Consider the following 26848-nt stretch of genomic DNA (forward strand, 5'->3'; position numbering starts at 1 on the left):
GTGACACCGGATGGTCCACCAACAATCACAGCAATCATGGTGTCCAACCATGATACAACTGAAGAAGTCTCTTGGATGAGAAGTGAAAACAGGGAAGTCTGGTTGATTCCTACTGAAGCTCCTGTGATAACTGACTATGAAGTGCACTCAATATTTCCACAATGAAACAGTTTAGAAAAGTTTAGAAAAACAAGAAAAAAAATAGATGGTGCTCGTACAATAAAAAAAAATAATATAAAGTATAAATTATAATATAATATTACAGTATAAAGTGCAGTATAGCAATAAAAAACAAGCAAACCAACGCTGTCTCACAAAAAATTATGCAACTGAACTGCATTTTTGAGTCTCTGCTCATTGAATATATGATGAATTGGCAGAAAAGAAGTGATAGTGAAGCAGTAAAATAAATGGCAAAGATATTTTCATTAAAAACAAATTTGATACCTCAAAGAAATAAATGAGGTCCGTAAGAAAATATATTGGCATCAACATATAAGTGAGAATTCAGTTCAGCTACACAGGAACATATGCTTCAGGAGGCAGATATCTGTGTTGGAGGTTGATCACCTAACCTATTTTCAGTGCAAAATTAATCTGCTGACAAAATCCAGAGAAAAATGTCTGAATTATAGCAGCTGCAGGAAGCGCTGAGTTAGCATTAAAACTACACCTACGAAGTGCCTTTAAGCTGGCCACAGAATTTTTCATTTCTGGCAAACAAACCACAACAGCGACACACTTGTTTAAATGAACATGTTCTGTTTTTTTACATTATCTTTTCCTACTTCACGCTTCTTATCTTCTTGCATGATATCTGCAAAGTGAGTCAAGTCTTATGAGATGGCAAGTTAAATAAAGGTACTTTCTTTAAAAGCTAGTTCCTGCAAACCCATATGCTTTCTGAGAACTCCTGTCAGCAGGTCCATTATTATTATTCTCAAGATGCTTTTTTTCTAACTCAAAAAACACCTCGGGTTACTAGAAACTGATCATAGCTTCATCGGTTGGACTATTATTGTATTAAATATGTTCACAATCACTCCTAAAACTGATAATATTGATCTGATTCTGTCTGTGAATAAATAAACTGAGAAGAGATGCCCATGCTGTTGTGAAAATACATATAAACGCTGACATTTGTAGCTGCCACATGTTGACTAATGTGTGATCAGAAAGTGGTCAGTGCCATGGCCTTTGTCCTGTTTTCTGCAGTGATGTCGGTGAATCAGGAATCTAAAGGAGCACATGAGCGTTTCTGCATACTTTGGTCCGTGTACAACGAATATGCAGTATTTGTGTAGAAGTTTATTGACTGCCATTGTTTAGATTGTTACCCATAATGCCATAATTTCCACACTCACACTCAAAATACAACATTGATGTAATCGTTTTGATTTAGGATAACGTCTAATAAAATCCTGTTCAACCAACGAACGATACTGACCTAAAGAAATTAGCTTTTGCTCTGCCATCAAAGGTTTTTAATTACCACTTATTTAATGATCAGCAGCATAAATGCATGTTTAAGTTGATTACTCATAAAAATCAAGTTGTTCCAAGCAGCATGTCCACATTATTTACAATAAATTTGTGAGAAAATGATATGTAGTTAAATACCATAATTACGAACAAAAGTTTTTAAGCTGGCACATTTAAAAAGTTAAGTTGCTCCATAGTTAAGTTAGTATTGGAGGGGGCTTGAAATCATGATCTTGAGGTGAAGAAAAATGTTGTTATAAAGCCAATTAGCAATATTATTATGTCAACCCAACCCATCAAAATATTGTTTGCACCTTAAAAGGTTCTTCTGAATCACCAAATTTAAATTACTGGAATACTTCTAAGATGCACAAGTTTACAGATTTAAAACTTGAAATAAAATGAGCAGAAGCTGACACTGTTTACCATTTAGTGTGACAGACTTCCTTTTCTGTATTTCTTTTTCAATTGTACTTTTATTTTTGGAAACTTTTAACCAAACAGAAGCTCTGCAAGGTGACGCCCACTACATCCGCACACACTTTGCAGAAAATGAGTTTTTTCAGATATTAGTTCACTGCTGGCAAAAAAGAGGAAATGCGAATGTGCAACGTCTTGCTGAGCGAGTATGATTGTTGCTGTGCAGCTAAAGAGCATGAAAATATTCCTGTAGGTTAAACTACGTCAAATTTGCTCATTACTGCTGGAGGTGTTTGCACAGTTTCACTCACGGTGTTTGCACCATATGGCGCTTAGCCTCCCTCCAGGTGAACATGCTATACTAGAAACCAGAGACCCTTACATAACAGCCCACCAGCCTGTCAAAGGGGCCACATTCTTTCTGTATCTCTGCAGTGAGTGGCACGCCGACTGACTCGCCCTTGAGCCGCACCGCCCCCCTGCACAAACCTTATAGAGTACAAACTTGAGTGTGAACTGGAAACTATGTCAAAGGCTATATCTGCCCCGCACATGGTTCACAACAAAAACAAACACTGACCTTGACTGATTGTGTGGTTTGGTGCTGTAACTTTTCTTAGTCCTTTTTCAATTTACAGTTGACAGCAAAACAAGAAGTTTGATATTATAAAAGGTCATCGGCAACTCAAGGCTGTAGTGAAAAGTGGCTCAGCATCGGCTATTTTTTAAATGAACTTCAAGCTGGAACAACATCCCCAAACTACCAACAAAAGGGCCAAAATGGACAATAAATCATTAAATAAAATGAAGGAATTTTGAAAGACCATAAGTCTCCTGATGTCCAAAAGGCTACAGTGAGATTTGACATTTTACTTTAGCTTGACCAAAACTGTGACGTTTTGTGACTCTGACGTTACTGAACCTCCACTAGAATTTCTTAACTGCACCTCGATTAAATTTGATGCAACAGTTGTGAAGCACAACAATTGCTATGCCTATTTTTGTTGTGCTACTACCAGGAAATGGGCCACATTTCTTTGACCCGTTCACAAACACACTCAGTCAGAGCAGCAGCAATTGCTTTTACACATTTTAATGGCACTATTTGAGTGAAAAAATGTACTTGTTCTCAGTGTGGTGACTCAAATCTAAACACACAATAAAGACACAGTGAATATTTAAGTATTTACTCCCTTGTAAGTTTTCCCTTTTATTACTACCACGTTTAACTAATTTTGTGACATCTAGCAGTAGTTATGCAATCACTTATTTATTTTTTTAAAATTCTTTGACATTACTTTGTAGAAATCTGTTTTCACTTTGACACGAAAGAGTCTTTTTGTAAATTCTTGTCCAAAAAATGAAATTAAATTCATCATGATTCAGTATTGAAATGTAATAAAAGGAAAAAAAATTTCCAATAGAGGATGAATACTTTATATAGGCGCTGTATTAAATATAAAAATTTAATTTATAAATTGTATATATTTAAATGTATAAATTTAAAATATAAATTTAATTTATACATTTTACATAATTCACAATATGTAAATTCTAAATACATAATTTATATATTTATAATTTATACATTTTACATAAATTAGGCGTGAATATTTTTTTGCCCATTAAAAACTTATTTCCACAAATCTGTTTTGAAGTAAAACATTTCAAGGACAACTGCAGAACTTGCCGGAGAACATCAAGCTTTTAAAAGTTTTCTCAAGTTTCAAAGTCATTTAGTGAAAGTTCTTTGTACAGCAACCGCTAATAACTAATTCAGCATATTTCTAATGAGCCAATTTGTTAAAGAGGTAAACAAATTTAGGCTCCAAAAAATGATGGAAAATAAAATAAAAGTTAGGGATCCAGGTGTACAGTCTCCTAAACGCATGTGTTGTCTGGCTCTTCTGTCTGAGGATTGCAGTGAGGGGACTGAGGAGGGTTAGTATTTGTAGTGCCACACTTTGATAATCCAAGTTCTAATAGATTTTTATCATCATTTCCACAATTTATGGGAAAAAAAACCTTCTGGTTGTTCTGCAGAGTCTAAAGGAGCATACACACAGGAAGAGACCGGCACCAATGTTGTGATCAAAGACTATGAAGTGTTGATGAAATTTGGCGACATGGGTCAATAACAAGCGAAACAACTGATGGCAATGCAAGTGGACAGGCGTTGAAATAATCTCAACTCTGAGGCAACACTGACATCTAACACCTTCGCTGAGTTCCCCAAATGTTTATTGCAATGAAACAATGTCCACAGATTTGGTATATACAATTTAAACCACATCAAAATGCAAAAGCAGCTCATCATCTACAACAAACCCAAATTCTACGAATGCACTCACAACTTGTAATATATCTGAAGTCTGAAAAAGGTAGGCCTTTGATCAATAAACTGTATTATGTGTGAAGTAAGAGAAAATAAATGTTGGTGAATTGTCACTGTTGAAGCAAAAGTTAATATTCACTTGTGACAGACCTACAAAGTAATGAGCAAATAGTTGTATATGTGGACGGGCTTGGAAGTAGAATGAGAAAATAGCCTGTAGGGTTTTGTAAAAGCAAGCAAGCTCAGTTTGCTTTCAATGTTACTCCCTCATTTGCATTGTTTGCATCCTCGAAGCTCAGACAAACATGTTCTTTGTTTAATTTTCCACAAGCACCTAAAGTCTTTATGATAATTTCATGGCCTTCGAGTCAGACACGTTTTAAGTTTAAGTTCTGGTCAAGAAACTGTGTTAAACTTCCATCATATTTCATTATTTTCATATTGAAAGGGACTGTATACAAGGGGCTGGATAAAATTAAAATTCTAAATTCACTTAACTTGCAGAATCAGAAGTTTTCAGATTGTGTAGTATCATATGTTTAACAAAATCGCATCCAAATGGGTTAAAATGCATTAAACAGTAGTCGAACATTCCTTTTGAGTGGAGAAAAAGCTCCTCATCATCTGTATGAGAGGCACTCTTGAACTGAAAGCAGGTTATTGAGAGTTTATAGAACTAAAAATACACATAATGTGTTAAACTATAGCTGTCTCTTCAGTTTATTAACCTACTCATAGTCCCACATGCAGACTGTGAATGGAGAATGGAGCTTTTTACATTCTTTTATACACTACTGAGCGATTAAACACAAATGTATCAAGGTCCATTCGTCAAATTAAAAGATAAAGGCATTATAAGACATTAATTTAATGTTTTTTTGCCAGCTTACAAGTCAGACTAGCTCATATTTTCTCTTAATCGTCAAACTGCGACTAGTGCACATATCCTCTATGATACACTGGGTAAAACATGTTTTCATTCACAGCTGACATATTCGGTATGTTTGGATTCCTAACAGAGGTTTGTGAGTGTGAATCATGTTTGGCTGCACAGCATGAGCTCGTGAAGAAAACTGTAACTTACAGCAATTTCCCTGCAGGCGGACATTGATATTCCAGTGCCTTCTATTTGTTTCAGTGCATACTCCTTTTCATCTTTCCTGTGGAGATAAAAAGAGAAAAAAGGGAGCAACATTACTGGATGGCACAATAGTTTTAGTTTTTTTTTTTACCAGCAGTCTTTTTGAAACACACCTCGTCAGCTCTTGACTCCCACGTTGGTCTTTTGTTTGTTAAAGCAGAAGGTGTTTAGAGAAGAGGAACCAGACAGATGAGGGCATAAAAAAGGGTTCGACTGCCATGGAGGGATCCCTGCCATTAGAGATAGCCTTTGGCAGCAAAGAGCCATCACTTCCCTGCAGGAGGTTTCTGTTGTTGCCTCCTCTTACGCCCTCAGGCCTGAATCACTGCCCCGCCCAAATTCACCCTTGATTCAAAGACAAAAACTCAAACTACCCACTGACCGGGCTGCAGCTCTCAGTTGGCTTTTTTTTTTTAACCTTAGCAAGATAGTGATTTGCCCTTGTGTATCACATTTGTGCACGAAAAACCAAAATAAGTGAAATTTGAGTCTGTAGGGCTGAGCAGACAAATATTGATCACCTGCAATAAGCAGTGTTCCAGTGAAGGAAATCCAGCCTGAGCAGGGAGCAGTGCAGAAAATAAGGGCTAAAGGGTTACATACGTCTGTTTAAAACAGAGCAAAGAGGCATGATTAAAATGTAAACACTGCGTGTGGACGACATCCAGTAACAGCTTCATTCAGTCAGCGGCCCGTGCACATCAAACAGGTCCTCGTGGTGCTAAGATCAAACCCTCTTCAGCCTCATTTGCATCGGAGATGGTCACAGATTAACTGGAGCTCTCAGACACACATCTCTTGCGACAAGACTGATCTCATCTTTATTGGACCTAAATCACTCACACCATTTCCCCACTCCCCCATTACCATTGATAACACCACCCTATCTCCTTCTGCTCACATCCGCAACCTCGGTGTGATATTTGACAGCAACCTCACTTTTGAACCCCACATTAATCAGATCACCAAAACTGCCTATTTCCATCTCCGCAACATCGCCCGTCTCCGCCCCTTCCTCTCCTTCTCAGCCGCTGAAACCCTCATTCATGCCTTCGTCACTTCCCGCCTTGACTACTGCAATAGCATTCTCTTCGGCTCCACCTCCAAAGTTCTCAATAAACTTCAACTTATTCAAAACTCTGCTGCCCGACTCCTCACCCGAACCTGTTCTCACGACCATATCACCCCCGTCCTGCAGAACCTCCACTGGCTCCCCATTTCACACCGCATCCAGTACAAACTGCTTCTCCTCACCTTCAAGTCCATCCATAATCTTGCCCCCTCTTACCTTACTGATTTGCTCCTCCCCTACACCCCCCCCCAGGAATCTCCGCTCCTCCCACACAAACTTCCTTTCCATCCCGCACAGGACCAGCCGGCGACATTGGGGGGACAGAGCCTTCGCCATTGCCGCCCCCACACTCTGGAACTCACTCCCCCATGCCCTCCGTGACTGCACCAACCTCACCACATTTAAATCCCTTTTAAAGACTCACCTTTTTAGATCTGCTTTCCTTAAGTGATTCTGTATTTTATCTTGAACTTGTTTTACTATCTATTGATTTTAATTAACAGTTTTGTTTTATCTTATTGTATTTTATGTACAGCGTCTTTGAGTTTTTGGAAAAGCGCTTTATAAATGAAATTTATTATTATTTTTATTATTATCTCTAATACTAGTGGAGCCGAACAGATGCTCACAGCAGCTCAAAACATTTAATCTCTCAGTCAATAAACAAATTGGTATTAGTACTGTCGCTTTTACTCCAGTACATTAGTTAGACATCTTTAGTTACTTTATATTTAATTAAACATTTAATCTATCGATTGCTGATAGTTGGTATATTTAGATAGGATGTGCCAAATTTACTGTTGCTTTCTGTCCTGTGCACAAACACAAATGTCCACGAGTATAAATGTAAATATACAATTCTACAATCTCATTTAGTAGACACTTTCATCCAAAGCAACATACATCTGAGAGTAGATACAACACAAGCAACAATCTAGTCATTAGAAAACAACCTGGATAAGTGCTATAAAACAAGCTCTAGTATATACAAATATTGTAAATAGATCAGTTGAAGCAACTCTCTTTTAACATTTACAGACAGACATTTTTTTTTTGAATAATGCACAGTTAACTGAACGTGAGGAGATTTACTCCCTTTGACAGAAAGTGTATTGAAATAGAATCGCTGACGTTACCTTTAATCTTGTAAAGCTGTCTGATACATTTCGTGGATTCAGCTTCTTAAACTTGAGCATTTGCTGCTTGTTCTTCAAAAGTGCCTCTGCAGTCATTGATTAAGCCCCTAAAAACTAATAAAATAATCCCTCCCTGCCTCCCCTTCCATCCACCCCTGTGTTATTCGCTGTAGCTCAAGCACACCAGCTCACCTACGACTCTCCTAAAACACTGTAAAACTACTCTGTGTTACACAATGGCAAGCGGTGATACTGGTGTAATTTAGCCATACATGTTCAAACTGTCCACCTTGCAAGTTTATGGGATTTGTTTATTAAATTTATTACATATGAAATCCCAGAGTCTGAATCTGTACACTGCAGTTTGTAGGTGCAAATGATCTGGCATAGTGCTGCCTGCTGATTTTGCTCATTACGTGTCTTCCAGCATAGAAAAAACCTCATGGGTGTGTTAACAAAGGAAAAAACATGATTTTCACTATAGGAGGTCTTGTTTAATCAATCAGCACAGGACTCTTTCTGATAATGGCATATATTTAAGTACTTGCACTTAAGCACCATATCTGAATACTACCTCCAACATTGCCAAAAGCAAATGATTAAAATTCCTACATTATTCACATAATTTATAATCATTCTGAGCAATAACGAAAAGAAAAGAGAACAATCTATCTTGCAGACGAGTGAATCCTAACATTAATGCTAAAATAAATATGGATTAGATGAAGCATTATTAGATGCTAATAATGTTGCAGATGTATTTCACATACAAAAGACAACACCCAGCGACACACTGCCAGACAACACCCACCAGGCAAGCGTCGGCTTGTCTGCTCAGAGCTCTGCAGGCTGCTGCACAGAGCTGCTTCTGGTTCTTGTGTGCCAGCTCTGTCAGCGTAAGCCTCTGCAATTACATCACTGAGGTTTCTCGCGCAGTCCCATCGTGTCTTTCTCAAAATGTGGAACCCTGTGGTCTGCGGATGCATTGGTGACTGGCTCTCGGTGGGCACTACGCAATGCCAGAGCCATAAAACCTGTGTTTATAAAACCACCAGAGACAAGCAGCGCTGGAAATGTCTGAAGAGAGTTTACTTTGGACCTGGACTGTCGCAGAAAACTCAACGTTTTGTGTTGTAATAGTACGCTCGAAGCAGATCTTTCCAACAAGTCCTCCAACCTAAACAACCATATAAGTGGTTTGTCTCTACCCACTGATAGGAGCATACCGGCAGCAAGAGGTATTCCACGGATAAATTGTTAAACGTGACTAACAAAGTTTTTATGATGTATCAGTGTCACAGTAAAAGTTTGGTTTGGCTTAACCCTCTGAGGCCCAACACCAGTGGTTTCTAAAGGCATGTTATCTTTTAAAAATCTACAAAATTATACCGTTATCAGAGTCAGAAACTGTAAAAACCAAACTGGATTTTCAGATTTTCAACTTTCAACAGTCAGTGAACAGTTTAGTCAGAAAAAAATTAATCATATCTAACCACAAAATTGTGATATTTCATCTAAATTGCTTTATTCAAAATGTGTCCACTTTAAAAAAAAATCATCAAAAATAAATCATTTTGGCCAGATTCTATGAAAAGCGAAATATTCTGTGCTCCTCTGCACAGCTGATAAACAATTAGTGACTCTGCTGCAACCAACAGTTACATAACAAAAATTCAGGGACTTTCCCTTGAACTGCAGGCAATGTTCATACAGAAATAATAAGAGACAAATATGAAAACAAATGAAAAATATAACTATTAAAATATCTATAGTATGCACAGTTACCATTTTTTCTAGTATTGATAACACCCATGGGCACTTGGAAAAATGCTGATTCCATTTTTCCCCATTTTTGTAAACAAATAAAGAAATTCAACTTCCTTTTTTCTTTTATGATTTATGGCATTATGACTGTGCACAACACAAAAGACGTCACTACACAAAAGACATACATGTAGCCATGGTTGTCCTTTTTCCACGGAGGTGCAAGACGTTATATTGTAGCGAAAAACAAGCCTATAGTGCGATAAAATGTGACGGGAGCAAAAAATAGGCCAGAAACTTTTGGGGTTTCAGAAGACTTTTTTAAGGTTAGAAAACCTGTTTTGTCATGATTACAATAACAAACAGTTATTTTTATACAGTCATTAGCTATTATAGGTTAGTGTAGTTAATAGTTATTAGTTTGCAAACAGAAAATGAACAGCGGTCCTCCATGTTAGAATCCAATGACTTGTCAGCCCATCCTTCCACCCAGACCTCCTCCCTACACTGCCTTTGTGGCTTTATAACAACATCACCTGACTTCTTTGCAGCCACTACAGTTATTGTGAATGTTAGAAGCTGCTTGTCATTTCAATCTACACATATAATTTTGGGGCAACTAGAAATCACTTAGTAAAAAACATAACTATGTGTTGTGATAAGCTACTTGCACAACTTATTTCTGATGCTGTTTTTCACAGCAGGAAAGTCTTGATCTAACAACAATGGGAGAAAAAATTGACGCGAGTCGAAAGCTGCATTAATGCTGCATTAAAATGTATCTCATTTGCATTTTACAGATATTTGGCACTTGTTATTAACAAATTACAAACATCACGAGATTTTGAAAGAACTGGTATCTCCTTCTATAAAGCATTACGACTGCTTGGAACATACTGTGATTATATTTGCTGTATTTCTACACCTGTCAACAGGGAAATTAGGATCTTTCTACTACCGTGACACTGCTTCTGCTAAGCATACAAAATGATGAAATACTTTCCTGGTTCAAATTGGCACACTTGTTCCTAGTTTGAGCTACACAGCTGTAATCTTGGCTCCTATGTGGGCAGAGCTCCAGACTGTATATGGAGACAATCCATCAACTCCTTTAAAACGCAAACAATGCATCTTTACACCTATTCGGGGGCACGTTTCTCCTCCTGCTGCCAACTGGGAGTAACTAGTTATAGATGCATATTGTTCGAGCTTTAGGTGTGAAGCCAGTAAACATAAAAAAAAAAACCAAAACATGTGGTACCTTATGTTCAGCTCGGATATTGTGTTAATTCACTTCTAGTGTTTTATGCACTGGAGACAGACAGCGCAGCTTTCACTTTAATAAGCTTTACAGGTTAAGTTCGCTGGGAATATGTGATGCCCTCCATCCTCAGGGCCTCGCCTGCAGCCTCTGAGAATACAATCCAGGTTGACAGCAGCAACTCTGCCGATTCCACCTATTATTTAAGTTTGCCAGCGACTGAAACAACCACAACAATACGTAATACAAGCTGTCAGTATTTGGCTGAAACAATATAGCTGTCAAGGCCTTTCTCCTCAAATTTTTTTTGGTAGCGTTTCACTGCATGATTTACTTGAAAAGGCCTTTTCCACTTTAGAAACTTTGACTTATTTTGAGAGGAAAAGCACAGGTGCAACAATAATATTAATGGCCATTATGTAGCACATTAAAATAAGTCAGAACTGAGCCAGTGTTAAATGCACTTAGTTGCACTGTTCTGATATCATAACACGTCACTGCATGGTGCTATTCCTGTGATAACACATGAAAACCTACATTATCCTGTAGCCAAAGCATCATTTTATGTGATAAACTTCTCTGAATATACAATAACATGTCTGATATCTCCTGAACACATGATTTAATTGACAGCAGTTTGGGTAGCAGTTTTCAGGTGAATTAACCTGGTGTTAGTAAAGGCAACATTACATGCATAGATAGCAAAAATCTGCTTAGTAGCTCAGCTTTTATAGGATTTTTTTTTCCACAGGATGCTGGTCCATCTGTGTTACCTCACAGCCTTAAACAAGCTCTCGGGTATTACTGCTGCAGAAAAAGCTGCCTGTGACCCGACTGTGTTCACCTTCTGACCCCACATCTCATCGCTATTATCCCGGTATTGTAGAGGTGAATAAGACACTGCTTGCAGTCTTGACTCAGCTTTTACAACTCAGTGAGTCAACGATGAACTGACAAGACTTCATAGTCAAGAAGGCGGAGATTTCACTTCTCCTCGTCCAATACAAATTTCAATACTTTAAGCCAGACAGAGTATTGATGCATTCTTTTGTCTACAAATAATCTCTTCATCTACAAGTGGAATCAAATACCTTAACGTTATTACCAAGCGTACCTTATTTTAATTTAATATCTCTAGATGATCATCTGCCTGATGCCTTGTCAAAGTCACAGTCTTTTAAGCTCGTGCAAATTTGAATTACATTATAAATTAGCATTTTTTTGAAATTCATACCAGCAGTGGCTCTTTGTATTAATACAGTTAATGCTACAACAGTGACTAATCAACTGCATTTTCATAGAAAAATCCTGTAAGACTCTTATAGGCTCGTGTTAATTATTTCATGTGCTGATATTTAAAATAACATCGAGCAGTCTGGACACATAAAGTCACAGGGTACATGAGGGATAACATCAATTGCAGCATTTTCTGACAATATTTCACGTTGATTTGTAACACAATGGCTGATTCAACTTGTAATTGTACTGTTGAAGAAGGATTACAAAACTGTGCTGTTTCTATTACTTAGCAACAGTGACCATAATTGTACGATGACAAATCTTAATGATACTGTTTAGTATCACTTTGGCTACAAAAAGGAAAACAAAGTCAAGTTGTATGATATTTTCCCCAAATTGTTCAGCCTTTATACTTTTTTTAAAGCACAACAAAACAGTGGCTATTTTCATTAATATAACAATATTCACAATGAATTAATATTACATTTGAACCTGCCACCTTTGGCTGATATCTTATCACTTTAATCAGGCCAATATAGGTACAAAAATGTACCAGAGCAGGATGAGATACATATATATGTGTGTGTGTGTGTGTGTGTGTGTGTGTGTGTGTGTGTGTGTGTGTGTGTGTGTGTGTGTGTGTATATATATATATATATATACATACATACATATATAAATAAAATACAGGAATCTTCGCTCTGCTTGACTTGGCCTTAAAAATCTCCAAAATTACACCATCAATCAGTGGCAGAAACTGTAAAAACAGAATAAATTTTCAGATTTTCTACTTTTCACAGTTATTGAAATAATCATGTGTGATGTGTAGTTCCATCTGGAAAACTGCTCCAAATCTAACCTTGAAATTGTTATAGTCTGCATGTTCTCATAAAAACACACACACACAACAAATAAAACATTTGCACTGATCAGATTCTGTCAATAACAAAGAATTCTGTATGCGTATGCAGAGACACGTTTTTTTCACAGTATGGGTAACACCTGTGGGTACTTTAAAAAAAGAAAATCGAACAGTAATCAGAGCAATCTAAAAGGAGTCATTCTGGCACAAAACCGCCTCAATTCTCTTCTTCTAGCTTCTTAAATTGGAGTATTATCGAGTTTCTTTTCTCTTCTATGACAGTAAACTGAATTTCTTTGGGTTGAGGATGTCGTCTTGGCTCTGGGAAACACCGATTGACTTATAGGTCAAATAATTAATCGATCAATCAAGAAAACAATGTAAAACAAACACCAGTTGTGGCTGATTTCTACAAAAAAAAAACAGAATATGAAAAAGGGGAGAAAAAGCAGCTCCTAATGCACTGTCCCACTGGTTGTAAGTGCACTTCTTGCATTTAATTTCCTCTCGGCAGTGTCAGGTCAGAGTGATTAACCTCTTGGCTACCCAGCAAAATTTCACTTACAGTATTCAAAAAAGTGCCAAGAGTGATTGTGAACTGGGATTGCGCCAGTTGAAAGGCTGTTGGCTCAACCGGGCAGAAACGTGAGAACACATCTATCCATACCTCCAGCTGCTGCTATGCACATTGTAACAGCACATGCACTGGGCTGTCAGAGGGGTAACAGTCAACAATAACACTTAAAAAAAAGTTGCACAGTGCTACAAACTGAGGCCACGGTGGTGTGAAATGACGGCACCAGAGTCCCGCGGTGCATTTAAGTGCATTAAGGACGAGCTACTACCGTTGAACACAGCGCAGAAGAAGAAGACGTAAATAAACAGCATTTTGGCGTGTTGTTTTGGGGTGTTGGGGGAGAGCAGGAGGGTGAGGAGGAGGAGAGGGAGGGAGGAAGGAGGTGTGTGTGTGTGTATGTGTGTGTAGTGTGTGTGTCTGTATGTGTGTGTGTGTGTGTGGTGGGGGGGACCGTTGGTGAGTGAGTGAGTGAGTGAGTGAGTGAGTGAGTGAGTGAGTGAGTGAGTGAGTGAGTGAGTGAGTGAGTGAGTGCGTTACATGAAAACAAAAACACAGAGACACGGGTTATAGCTTCGGGGAGGTTCAAATCTAACGCCCCGTTCGCCACAAAACCGAGGTGTGTGTTCAGAAAACGCAGCCCGCAGTCAGTTTTCATGTCAGCACAAACAATAACGTTCACGGTTATCTTACCCGTCTTTGCGCTTAGCTTTATAAACGTGCCCGTAGGTGCCTCGACCCACTTTGCAACCTTCATATTCGAACAGATCTTCTACTCTCTCTCTCTCGGCCGCCAGCTTTGTTTTGAAGTCGTAATCCATTTCAACCCATAAATACGTCTTAATTTACAATAAAATAAAATATTAATTATTACATGCATTAATTAAATAATCTGGTCGTTTTATTCCCCCACCATTTCCTTGTTTGGGATTTTGGTCTGCTCCGCTTAATGTTCACTGGCTCGTTGACGTTTCTAATTGGCGCGCTGGGCTCTGTGGGTAACGTAGTTCGCACTGGGCAGGCGCCGCGGTTCAAACAGCTGCTGAGCAGAAAGGAAGGAAACTACAAGCCGCGTTTGTCGCTGCGGTTTGTTGCACTTTGCGTACCCATGAACGCTCTTCAAAAATGCAGCCATCGGTGGTTTGAGTTTACTGTCGCCTTTTTTAATGGCTTAAAAATGTATATGAATACACACATTATTACACACATTTTATTATTATTATTATTATTATTATTATTATTATTATTATTATTATTATTATTATTATTATTATTATTATTATTATTATTATTAATAATAATAATAATAATAATAATAATAATAATAATAATAAATAAGATAATAATAATATGTATTACCATCACTATAATGTGTTAGGAGGGCAGCACTCACAACTGAAGCTAATGCTATTTTTAAAATGGCTAAATGTAGATTGTGCTACAAAGCTGCTGCTAAATATACTGTCACTTTATTAACAACACCCCTTTTAATTTTTTTAATTACTTAATGCTTTCATAAAGGCAATAACCTAAATAATTTTGTAAATATGTTTATTATTTTTATGATAGTGTTGATTTGCTACACTTTCTTTTTATTAGATATTTTTTCTGAATACTTTTTTCTCCTCTTCATTGTTTGTTATGCACCAAAACATAAAATCTGATTTTTTTTGGCAATAAAATGGATTCTGATTCTGGAAATTCTACTTTATATATATTATTAAGCACATAATGAATGATGGTAATTTACTGGACTGCAATATGTTCAAAATTCTTCCTAATATTTTTCCCCAAATGTATCCTAAATGGATGAAGTAAATCTAGGAATAATTATTTTCACTTTCTGACAACTTCAACACAATTTAAACATATCTAACTTTTGTAAATGTAGAAATTATGGTATATATGTATTGGATTCCATATGTTGCACTGGTGTTCTTAATAAAACGCTCACGAAATGCAATATCAACAATATAGTTTGCAGTGAAATACAATATGATAAAATGCAATTGCAATAATTTTTTTCAACTGGATGCCTAAAATATTTTCTTAACAGGAAAATGTATTCTGTATGTAGTACTGTTTCCACCAGTGCATGGCAATCCTGAGTGTTTTAGTAGAGGGCAATTGGATTTCTTTGTAGTCCTTGAAGATGTTTCTCTTGTCAATCAAGAGATCTCAGGTCTAACTGACTGATGGGTAGTCCCGGGTATTTATTCTCAACTCCAAATTACATGGCTCAGAGCCCGTTCATTGATTTAGAGATAAGAATAAATATCCAGGGCTCCCTGTAAGTCAGTTAGAAGTGAGGAAGCCTCTTGGAAGAGAGGTGAGACACATTCAACAACCAAAACAAGAATTCCAGTTGCTTTCTACACTTCAAGCACTTAGTAAGTGCACTTACTGTGACCTGCATGACCATGAATCTGCACAGACATATTGGCTACATGTATAATTTAGAATCAAAATTATGTAATTGTTTGGAGTGCAAACAGTACATGAATGTATTAAGGTACTGCAATGGTATGGGACTGGAATAGCATATGCAGTCCATTTGAACAGAAGCAAAACAAATGTCAGAGAAACACTTAACACAAGAACATTGAAGCTGTTGAATGTAATATTTGTATGACAAATAGTCAGATATTGACAAAACACAGACTTGGATAAAGTAAGGCACGTTAATATTATTATAATGCCCTTCAACAACGTAATTTAAACAGTGTTTTATCTTTTGTATTGAGCCAGTGGGCTGTAACCAACGTCACGTGAGGAAACCCCTCTTTCGGCTATGATTGATAGGTCTCTGGACCAGTCACCCATCAAAAAATATGGTCCTACAACTCGATTGGCTCGACGCCTTGCTGACGTAGGCGCTGCTAGCAGATAAAACCACCGCGCGTTCACCATTCAGCGCTCTACACAGTATGGCCGGCGATATTAGCTAGCACTCGCTAACGGTGTTCTCTGCAAAAGGGAAGACGGTAACTCAAGAAAATCAACACCCGGAATTGCTCAAAGGACTGTACCTCAATAAATTATAACCGATCGAGGAAGGATTAATTAAGCTGTAGGCGTTACAAGCGACGTTTAATATTTGTGTGTGTGTGTGTTGGGTGTCTGTCGTCTCATGATGGAAGATAACGGTGCACATTTCTTCGAGGGGACCGAGAAGCTGCTGGAGGTGTGGTTCTCTCGGCAGGATGAGACCAAAGGAACCGGGGACCTCCGCACCATCCCAAGGTTTGTGCCGTTTCAGCGCCTCAGGTGGAGTGCGAGACATCGGTAGTGCTGGCGGAAACGCCGGCCACATGCTTGGCTTCGTTCCCTCAATTCATTCATGTCATGTAACGAATTAAGGGTCATAAATTCTTGTTTTCTGGCGCTATTTTATTCACCGCGACAACGAGTTTAACTTTAGTTAGCTAGCTAGGAGGAGAAGCAGACTGAGACCAGTAAGCTAGCTAACATCGTCATTCGAAAATGGCCACCTCCCCCTTTAACGATGGCACATCGGAGCTGAGTCATTCATTCTTCACCCTGGGAATTTATGACAATTAACATTTCGTTGTGTCGATGTAATGCCTGGTTTGTTAGGCTGAGCGGTAGATAAAACCGCTTTTGTGTATTTAGCTGCCTTGACAGCAAGTTAGCGGCCAGTGTTAGCTAGCTAACTCTAGCTAGTTCCCGGGAGAAAATGTCAAGCAGCTGCTGCTTTCTGGCTCTTTATAGGACTCGGAACGCCTGGTGTGTCATAAAAATGTGTGAGTGCTTTCATTAGAATTATGTCATTTTGTTCTAATATTAGGCGGGTTTGATCCCCCCCCCCCCCCCCCCCCCAATCTGTGCGCAGGCGTTTTATTGCCCTCTCATGGGTTTGTGGGTTTGAATTAAACCAAGATGCTAACATATGCTAAGTTACGTAGTTACGTATTTTAGATAGCAAAGCGGGGCGTTTGGTTATAATTGCGTTGATTTATTGGTGAAAATGGGCAGGTTATTTAATTCTGCGTCATTCAACAACGAGAGGGGGCCCCTCTGTGGAGATGTGAAGCATGTGGTCGCCCGTCGTCACCGCGTGTTGCCTCGGTGGCAGCGACCCCAACACGGACGCCCTTCCAAGTCGTAGATCGGTCCCAGTTTCTGGACAACCAGAGGAGGATATGTGCTGCTGTTAACAAAGGAGTGGCTTTGAGGTTTTGGCTGGATCTCAAATGCTCTCAGTGACACTTTATGACGGTGTAATGGCAGAGCTTCTGAGTCATCTACGAGCATTTTTTTACGGCTCCCATGACTGATAGGGAAGTTCTTCCCTCCACATGGCAAGCTCCAAGCCTTGTTGGGTAGGTTTCACTAAAATTGCCCCGTGGTCCTTGTTCCTGTCACGTTTCCAGACATGCAGGAACTCCCCTCCCAGTTTCTCTGATTGGTTGGAGGGTCTCCCTGCTGTGATTTGCATTCAAAGAAAGGAGGAGGTGGTGGTGGGACATGTAGCCATATCCATGACCTTTGCCCCTGATCAACACCAAAAAGTCCATTTCTTACTCACACTCTGAAAATCTGTTGCCAACTGGAATAAAGCTGGTCGTAAATAGATTAAAAATGACTTGGGCAAGCCATGTTTCCTGTTAGGTGCTGAATAAAATTGCCCTCAAAATTGGGCTTGGTATTTATTCTCCAGCATGAGTGGAGTTGATAATGATGTTGACAGAATAATGATTTACAATGACAACAGCTGGTTAGCAGAAGGACTGATTGATTACATTCCAAATTGATTAGTATTTTGGCTTTTGAAATGTCTGAAAATGGTGAAAAACTGTTCCCAAAGCCCAAGATGACATCCTCAAAGGTCTTGCTTTGTGCACAACCAAAGGATATTCAATTTGCTGTTATAGAGGAGCTAAGAAACCAGACAACACTCATGCTGGAGGAGCTGGAATCAGAGAATATAGTAGCTGGCAATTAATTTAAAAGTTGAGAGTTGACTGTTGCCGCACATGTTGTCTTCTATGGTTGGAAAAAAATCACTTCACCTTCACTTTCTGTTCAGTCTGAATTGTCTGATCCCTTCAGAAGCTTGCACCTTGTCCTTTCGCCTTTTTTGTCCAACAATGTGTACATGACAGGTCTGTGGCAGGGTTCAAGGCCAACTCGGCTGCCACTATGAGCGACTTTTCTGGTCATTAACTAGATCAGAGGTCGGTTTAAGAAAAATGTGTGAGCCAGTCGGGTGAATGAGGACTGGCATTAATTTACAGCCAGAGGGTAGATTAACGGCTCAGAGGGACACTGTCAGTGGATCAGGCTCGCTGGACTTCAGCCAATGTCCAAATAAGTCCACAAGGGCATGTGATTCACAAATGTGGAGCTCGCTCACATTACCTCTACAGCCATTCCTCGGAGCTCGACAGCAGCGTATGGTCAGCCTTTAGTGATTGTCAGGCAGCGCTAGCACATCTAAACACTTCAAAATGTCTCCAACACTGCTGTCAAGTTCTGGTTTGGCAGATATTTGTCAAAAGCAGTCGATATTCCAAGAATCTCTGCAAATCTCATGAACCCACAACTGTTGGGTGTTAATGAAAACTCCTTGGTATTTGCTGATCTAATCTTTATCAGGTCCTTTCCTGGAGACCTCTGTTTCTTTGAGGAAAAGCTGATCCTACTGAGCGACCAGAAATAGCCTCTGGTGCGCATTTCACACTGAAACGGGAGCTGTCCTAGGTCTCCTGGTAACGTTGTCCCTCTGGTATGAAGCTGGGAAGCCGGCATGTTGCAACAGCTCTGATGTCATGTTGTGTTAAAGGGTGAATCATAAAACACTAAGTGGACAGCATCATACATGTGGCGCTTAGGTTTGTTTATGTGAATAGGTAATGACTAAAGTTGTGTCTGGGTTTGTATTAAATGCTTGATTAAAGAAATAACACTACCATGTAGACAGTAAGACCAGTAGAGGTCAAATCCATGTCTTGTTTTCAGTTGTACTTGATAAACATACAACACATGCACAAATTTCAGAGACTCATCTTACTTTTCTTATGTCTAAATCAGCCCATGATCAAGAAGTAAGCTGGTTGTTGACTCTGCAGCCTGTTATGTAATTCTTTGTGGGAAGCAAATTAAATTGGGTTCAGTAGTGTGTGTGTATGTGCTTTTTATCAGCGTGATGCCTCAGAAGCTTGAGGCCAAACTCAACTAAACAGAAGAAAGTTGGTTTCTGAATATGACTCAGGAGAACGGTATCTGTTGGCAGACATCTTGACTTGTTGCTGCAGGAAAAGCGGTGAAGCATTTTGAATGAACCATGAATCACTGTCATACGTTACTGGCACGAGCTATGACGCTGAGCCAACATAGGTGAATCAAGGGTGTGGAAACTATTCACCTGAGTGGAGTGCACCCGTTTAATTAGAATGATCTAAAACAAGCCAAAATGTCTGCGGCAAAGTGTTGCTTTGACTTTACCTGAACTGTGTGTAAACGAGCCACTACAAGTCATACCCAGCTGTCAGTGGTTTAGGTTCCATTCAAGCGATGCACGAGGCAGAGCAAATGCAAACATGTGATTTAAAATCAAAGATACTTAAATAAATGTGGCATTCTTGTCTGTTGTGTGGCTTTATGGCACTTTTTTTTTTCTTTTGGGTTTTCCAGAGTCTGTGTCTTGGTGTGTTTTTTTTTTTTTTTTTTTTTTGGTTGCCGTGGTGATCAAGCAGGGGCGGCAGTCCATAGCCAGACCTGAACCTTGTGCATTTTAGTCGTATGTTAGATTCTTAGGCCACCCGGTCACCTTCCACTCACAGTTTTTAAAATTATCTTGAGGTTTTGGCATTTCTAATTGTGTGGAAGCTTGTATAAAAGTGAGCTGCAGTTTCTTTAGCACTACGCAATTTTGCACACCTCGTTTTGTGATATTTTTTCCCCCTGAGTTTCACTGCGTTTATTTTTGTTAGGTGCAAATTTAGGCAAAACAGGTGAGCAGGGCCATATAAAATTTCAGTAGTCGGCAAGAAAATGATTTGCAGTTTGCACCTGTTTTCTAACCGGTGTTGTCACTCGTAGTTAGAAGACTGCTGCTCACCATCCTGTTAGTCACAGAGGCTCATTGCTTGTTCATATGTTCCCCAGAAAAAGGCTGCCGATTCATGCAACCCCCGTCCGTCTCTCAGAGGGAGTGTAAACCATGCAACATCGGCTGCTGGTAAATTCCCCATTGAGCGCTGCACTTCTCGCGAGCTTTCTCCAGCGGCCTGGGCTGAGCTTTGAATGGGCCCAGGCTGCTCTTCCAAGGTTGTAATGAGAATGTGACGCAGCTGCATTTACACTGCAGCTGTCTTTGAGTGACGGTGAAAAGGGAGGGAGGTAGCGGCAGGGACAGCAGAAAGAAGCAGCCTGTTGTGCACTGGCTGCTCCAACTTGTCATTTTCAGTTTCTCAGGAATGATGAACCAGAGCCAATATGCAAACAACACAAATCCACATTACTCTGCAGCACTCCTACACAGAGCAAAGTACCTTGTAGTGGGGTTCACTTCCAAACTGAAACAAGCCAATAAAATATGGCAAAAAGATGCCAAAATACTAAATGCCGCCTTCTTTTTTTAAAATCTTTTATAGGTTTGAGTGGGACAAACTTCTGGAGAATGTGCATTGTTTGATCATAAGTGTGACAAAGACGGACAAGCAGGAAGCTTATATACTCAGGTGAGTGTTTGGTCTGTACTTACAGGACGTCTACCCTGTCTTCCTGATTAGAAGGCAGGCAGGATTAGACAGTGGTGACCTGTAAGCCGCTTGTCATTGATGGCGACCGTCTCTGTCTCAAGTGATGAGACAGACCTACAAATACTGTACATCACAAGCTGCATAGACTCCATTTCTAAATTATTCCTGATGGGATCATTACTGATAGAATTATAGCTCATCTGATATCAGGCTTCATTTAAAGCCAGCAAAGTACTCTGTGAATAATAAAGAGTGAAACTACTCTGGCAAGTTTCCCTTTTTGTTATTTGACGGTTCCACTTTTTTTTCTCCATTTGTCCATCTATCCTAGTGTGTAAATCAGACTACAATGCTATTTTATGATTTCTTTAGACCTACTTTGGTATCAGACAGGTGGGGTTTTCCATAAGCATGTTGTGTTAGACTACAGTGTACAATCCCTATAATTACTGCTCTGCTGTGTAGCTGAAACATCTGTGTGACAAGTTAAAACTTATGAAGAATTCTGCTGTAGCTCCTCTTACATCGCCATCAAAGGGTTTCTATAGATATGTAGGTTGACAGCTCAGTATCGGCTCAACTGGTAGAAGCTGTTTGACCACATTTTAAAGATATGTATTTAAGGATAGTGGTGTGTAGGTGGAATAAAACCGCCAGATAATCAGTGCTTGTTTGTTTCAGATGGTAACCACAGTCCTTGTGTTTTTTTTCCTCATTTACAGTGAGAGTAGCATGTTTGTCTCCAAGAGACGTTTCATTTTGAAGACATGTGGAACCACCCTCTTACTGCAAGCACTGGTGCCTCTGCTGGAACTCGCCAGGGAGTACTGCGGCTTCGATACCATCGAGGTTAGACACATGTCTGCATATGTATTTAATGCTTAACAACCATACACATGTGAAAGCTCAAATTTTGTAGCTTTTCCCTGATGCTTGGAGCTAATGCAGCTTTATGGCACTTATTGAATTCTGTTTTCACCTTGTTCTTTGCAGAATTTCTTCTACTCCCGCAAAAACTTTATGAAGCCAACCCATCAGGAGTTCCCTCATCGAAACTTCCAGGAGGAAGTCGACTTTCTCAGCCAGATTTTCCCAAGTATGCAATACATCCATTTTTGGCACGTTTCTTCTTGTACAAAAATGCTCTGAAGAACTACTTTTACAAGCCGAAACGGAGCCTATGTATATTATGCTTAAGGCTGTGGCATCAGTTGTAAAATGCGTTTTGAGTGTCATTTGAGTGAGGGGGAGGGGGGGACAGCTGGAAAATGCCCCTAGCAATGTAGTTCCAAACATGATGTAAAATTTGTCCTTGAATTGATTAGTTATATTTTTAAATAGGCTAATCCATTATCCATCTATTTTCTGCTCCTATTCAGATGTGGATTATGCTTTAATATTTTATAAATCATTAAGAATTACTGTTTCATACCGCAAGGAAGTGCTGACCATGAATTTTTCAGGTGTAGTATGGCTATGAAATGAGCACTAAATGGCATTCTAAATGTAACTGCATAAATATATCCTTTTTGGGGTTCCTGCGGAAACCCTGAACAGAGCTGATGATTTTGATTTGCATTCATGCCTGTCTGTGTTTTTATACTTTGATGGAGAATAAAACTCAAAATCCAACTCACTAAGCATGCAGTTCCACATTTGGAGAAATTTGATGCAGATGAAACCATATTTATTTCCTGTTTTTTCTCAGATGGTGCAGCCTACTGTATGGGACGTTTGAACTCTGACTGCTGGTAAGCATCACATTATCCACACTAGCTAAAGCTTTATATGTAGCTCATATCAATGGATATTTATGCAGTACAAATTAAAACAGAACTTTGCTCTCCAATAATGCAACATGCTGTAGAGATTTTTGTGTTTCTGGACAGATAAATGAACCAGAACTAATTGTGGATGATGTTAAATGATTGTTTTGATTTAGCATTGATAATTACTGCATCTAGTACAGCTGTGAGATGCTGAAGAAAAAATGTTGGCTCTCTGGTCTTTCAAAATTAAAGCATGTTCAGATCATCCTCTACAAATCTTACTAACTCGATATGTCCTCCTACTATGGTAAAAGCCTCATTCGATCTCTTTGTGTCTCACAGGTACCTGTTCACCCTGGACCTACCAGACTACTGGGAGAACAAGCATGCGGATCAGACGCTGGAAGTTCTGATGAGCGACCTTGATCCAGCTATTATGGACCAGTTCTACATGAAAGATGGTGTTTCTGCAAGTGAAGTCACTCGTGTAAGTAGATGTCAAAGTTGGAGTGGCGGGCGCTTTAATACATGTAGGCACAGCTGTGAGAAGAGAGGCTTGTTCACAGAATCCGGTTGGGCTGATCATGCCACACATGATCAGCCATGAAAGGTTTAAATGTTGTTTTTCCTTCTTCTTGCAGATGAGTGGGATTTGTGACCTGATACCAGGTTCTGTGATCGATGCCACAATGTTCAACCCTTGTGGATACTCAATGAATGGAATGAAGACTGACGTGAGTGACGCTTCATTGTTTTCTTAGTCTGTGTGGCGTCAGCTGCCTAAACATTTCTGTAATGTGGCTTTACTCGTCTCCTGCAGGGAACTTACTGGACCATCCACATCACCCCAGAGCCAGAGTTCTCCTACGTCAGCTTCGAAACCAACCTCTCCCAGACGTCGTACGATGATCTGGTCAGGAAGGTTGTGGAGGTGTTCAAACCAGGAAAATTTGTGACTACGCTTTTTGTCAATCAGGTGTGCTTTTAAACACAAGCTTCTTTTTACTTGGTGTGATTTTAATTGGAAGTGCCACTGAGCAAATTCTTTTTTTCTCTCTCTGTGTTTGCCTCTGTAGAGCTCCAAATGTCGCAGCGTGTTTTCTTCTGCCCAGAAACTCGAGGGCTACAAGCGTCTCGATCGCCAGTTGGCTCAGTTCAACGATTACAATTTTGTCTTTACAAGCTACACCAAGAACCGCCAGCAGAACCAGCAGAGCTGAGGGTTGAGGATGAAGAAGAGGCGCAAAAAGAAAGGAGTCCGTTTGGGGCTCCTCCCTTGTAGCCGGCTTCACCCCCCAGTAGAGAGCTTGTCGTCTTCCCTTTCCTCTTCCTCCCCCCTCCTCCCTCTCTGCTGCTGTCGTCGCCCCGAGTCTCCTGGCGGCGCCGCGGCCCCTAGTTTAACCTCCAGTTTGAGTTGTTTGCATTGTTGTACCTGTGACTTAGATCTCTTGCATGAAAGCTCTTTTCTCTGTTTCGATATTCTAGCTCACTCTTGCTGTGATCTTGAAGTGCATGTAGAGGAATTAAACACGCTCTGTTTGAGGCTGTCCACCTGTGCCCAGTACAACGGTCCCTTCCTGCAGGTCTCTCCCCTCATCCCCCACAGACAAGGCTTCCGCCCACACTAGGCCAGGGCCCTGACATGCTCAGATCCGTCTGCCTCTTATGATCAGCTCGTCCAGTAGTTAAAACTTCCAATTTGACCCCAGCAACTAATTAACTCTCCAGTGTGACAGTTTGGATTTCTGAATCACTACCAGTATTTGAGTGCACTTTAAACAAAACTGTTTATTCATGGTACGAAAAGAAGGATGACCTTCTTGTCTCAAGTCTGATTGAATGTATAAGTCGCGGTGAGCTTTTTGGCGTCAGCGGGACACATGCCATGCTTCCTGTTGAATGTTGCACTATTGGATCAAAGGTTTGCATCTTATTGGTCAGTGTGTGGTCTTTGGTTGCTGTAAACTGCACTAAAGCAGAAGATCTCTGCTTTGCTGGGCTTTGAAGCTCCATTTTATTTTTTCTCCCTACAAGACTCACCTGTGCTCCTCCACGTCAACAATCATAGTGTTTCTGACAGGCTTTTATGCCTTGACAGTGTATGCGTATGAATCTTTTAAGACATTCAAAATGCACACCTTGTTAGACCCATGCTTCTTTTTTATTTTTTTTCTTATTTGAAACACATTGGTCTGTTTCTATAGGAAGCTTCTGGGTCTTTAAAATCCTCCCCTCCCCTAGTCATATTCAGCAATCAAAATTTTCACCCAAATTGGTTCAAACTGAATGTAGCACCGGCCGTGCAACGTCCACCCGTCTTTCGAATGTACATGTCTCTAGAGAAAAGCCTGGACCAGGTTTGAGCTGAATGTACGACTCCAGGAGAGCACGCCTCCACCTCCCTCCCACATCCACACAGCTCACAATGCCCTCTGCTGACCAGCCATCCCCCCCCCCCCAACTCACCACAACCAGCGGAGTCAGACTGGCCCCAGAACCCTGACACTGTTGAGAGCCGGCCCTCCTGGCTGCGCTCTGAATGGGAAATAATGAATCGGACACTTTTTGCTTAGTTGCCCAGCAAAGCATTTTTCTTTTTGCCACATAATATCCATCCTCTCTCTGTCTCTTTCCGCCCCATACAGAAATCTGTAAGCGCACAATAGAGGCCCACCAGTCTGAGCATGCCAGGGTGATCCCGGATCATTCCACATGTAACCGCTGCATAAACTGCCATTTTATTAAATTTATTGTGCCCAGACGTTTTTTGCAGTGAATCAGTCGAAAATGTGACTCCCCTAGCAGTTTTATTTTTTTCTTTTTTGTTCGCATCAATGCCCTTTGTTCATCGAGGGGGAAAATCCTGTGACACTATGGTGCATGTGACTGCTAGTGCCGTGTTGCTTGACAGTGTAGTGTAGCGCCGTCTCTTCCTCCTTTTTTCTTTTTTTTTTGTCAGTAGGTCTGTGTGCTTCACCTTCCTCTTGTTTTACCAGCTGAAAGCATTGTTGGAACTGCCGCATCCTGATACGTTTTGGATAGGCGGGGATTTTTTTCTTTTTCTTTCAGGGGTTGGGTTAACTTGTAATTAATCTTGTTTCAAACTGTGGTTAAAAAGTGCTGAAAGCAGGTTAGGTTTGTCTTCACCGCCTGCCGTTCAGTTTAGTGGCGTTTGCATTTCTTCTCCTGCCAGAAGATGCAACTTGAATTTTTTTGAAGACATGGCAGGAGTGTTAACCTGCTTTCAACACTACAATGCAGTATGATCTATTCTCTAAATATGTGCAGATTTTATCACCTGAGGCACTTGGCACGCTAGTTGGACCAGTAAAAGAAGTTGTTCACGTAAGAGCTGGAACTTGGAATAGTTTCCCTCTAGTTTGTCTCTTATGGCTTTTTGGAGTGGTTTCATTCATTTCCTGAGGACCAATATCTGCTTTTACATGAACTGACATCAACTTGCTGTCAAGTGACTTTTACAGGGTGATCTGCTATTTAAGAATTGAAACTAGCACTGTTCATACTCAAGGATTTCAATGCTAATTGTCGTTGGATTAAGTACATTTTAGCCTTGTTGGTGTGGATCATTGCTATTTTGTTTTTATTTTTATACAGTGAACTCAAAATGTATTTTTGCAGTTGAATTGTAATAGAATTTTATGCAAAAAATATTTTGTATTTCTGCTGCGGACCAATCTTTTTCTTTTTCTTTCTTCCCTTTGTGTCCAAATGTGTATTTTGTTGTGTTCCAAAACAACTTTGTTCTGAAGTTAAGGAATGACATTTTCAAAGTTGACTAAATCATGTTCTTATATATTTTATCTCTTTCCTTTCCTTTGTGAATCTTTCTAAGGAAGGGAAAGTCAGAACAGCCTCCCCCCCTGGGTGAGAGAGGGTGCAGTTGCAGGATGTATCAGGATGTACTGAAAGAGAAACTTTGCTGTTCTAATTCTTTCTTTTGCTGTTCTTTGGATGGTCAAGATGTGCTAAATATATCTGTGCTACGAGCTTGATGCTTAAATAAAAGATACTTATCTGTGCAGTCACTGTGTTGCTTTATTTGAAG

The 26848-nt window shown here is 39.8% G+C and overlaps 2 protein-coding genes across 4 annotated transcripts in view; one reads left to right on the forward strand and one right to left on the reverse strand.

Annotated features, from left to right (window-relative positions):
• Positions 1-14237, reverse strand: part of cdk19 (cyclin-dependent kinase 19) — a 79799-nt gene extending 65562 nt beyond the window's left edge. Inside the window, exons 1-2 of one of the 2 annotated variants that reach the window (XM_055016194.1) lie at positions 13980-14237; positions 5322-5397 (exon numbers count right to left, since the gene is read on the reverse strand). In XM_055016194.1, the coding sequence (XP_054872169.1) occupies positions 5322-5397; positions 13980-14107 (204 nt within the window). In that variant the 5' untranslated portion in view covers positions 14108-14237. Of the gene's footprint in view, positions 1-5321; positions 5398-5491; positions 5698-13979 lie in introns of those variants that run through there. The other variant, XM_055016195.1, reaches the window with a different exon arrangement.
• A 1970-nt stretch (positions 14238-16207) lies between these two features.
• Positions 16208-26828, forward strand: amd1 (adenosylmethionine decarboxylase 1). Of its 2 annotated transcripts, XM_023295443.3 has the most exons (9): positions 16208-16529; positions 20906-20992; positions 21736-21862; positions 22007-22109; positions 22722-22764; positions 23125-23269; positions 23424-23516; positions 23603-23758; positions 23859-26828. In XM_023295443.3, the coding sequence occupies exons 1-9, from the start codon at positions 16417-16419 to the stop codon at positions 24000-24002; spliced, it is 1011 nt and encodes a 336-aa protein (XP_023151211.1). In that variant the 5' UTR covers positions 16208-16416; the 3' UTR covers positions 24003-26828. The 2 variants fall into 2 exon arrangements, with proteins under 2 accessions (XP_023151211.1, XP_035797479.1); XM_035941586.2 differs by lacking the exon at positions 20906-20992.
• The last annotated feature ends 20 nt before the right edge of the window (positions 26829-26848 follow it).

This window comes from Amphiprion ocellaris, chromosome 12 (genome assembly GCF_022539595.1).
Source record: "Amphiprion ocellaris isolate individual 3 ecotype Okinawa chromosome 12, ASM2253959v1, whole genome shotgun sequence".
NCBI lineage: Eukaryota > Metazoa > Chordata > Actinopteri > Pomacentridae > Amphiprion > Amphiprion ocellaris.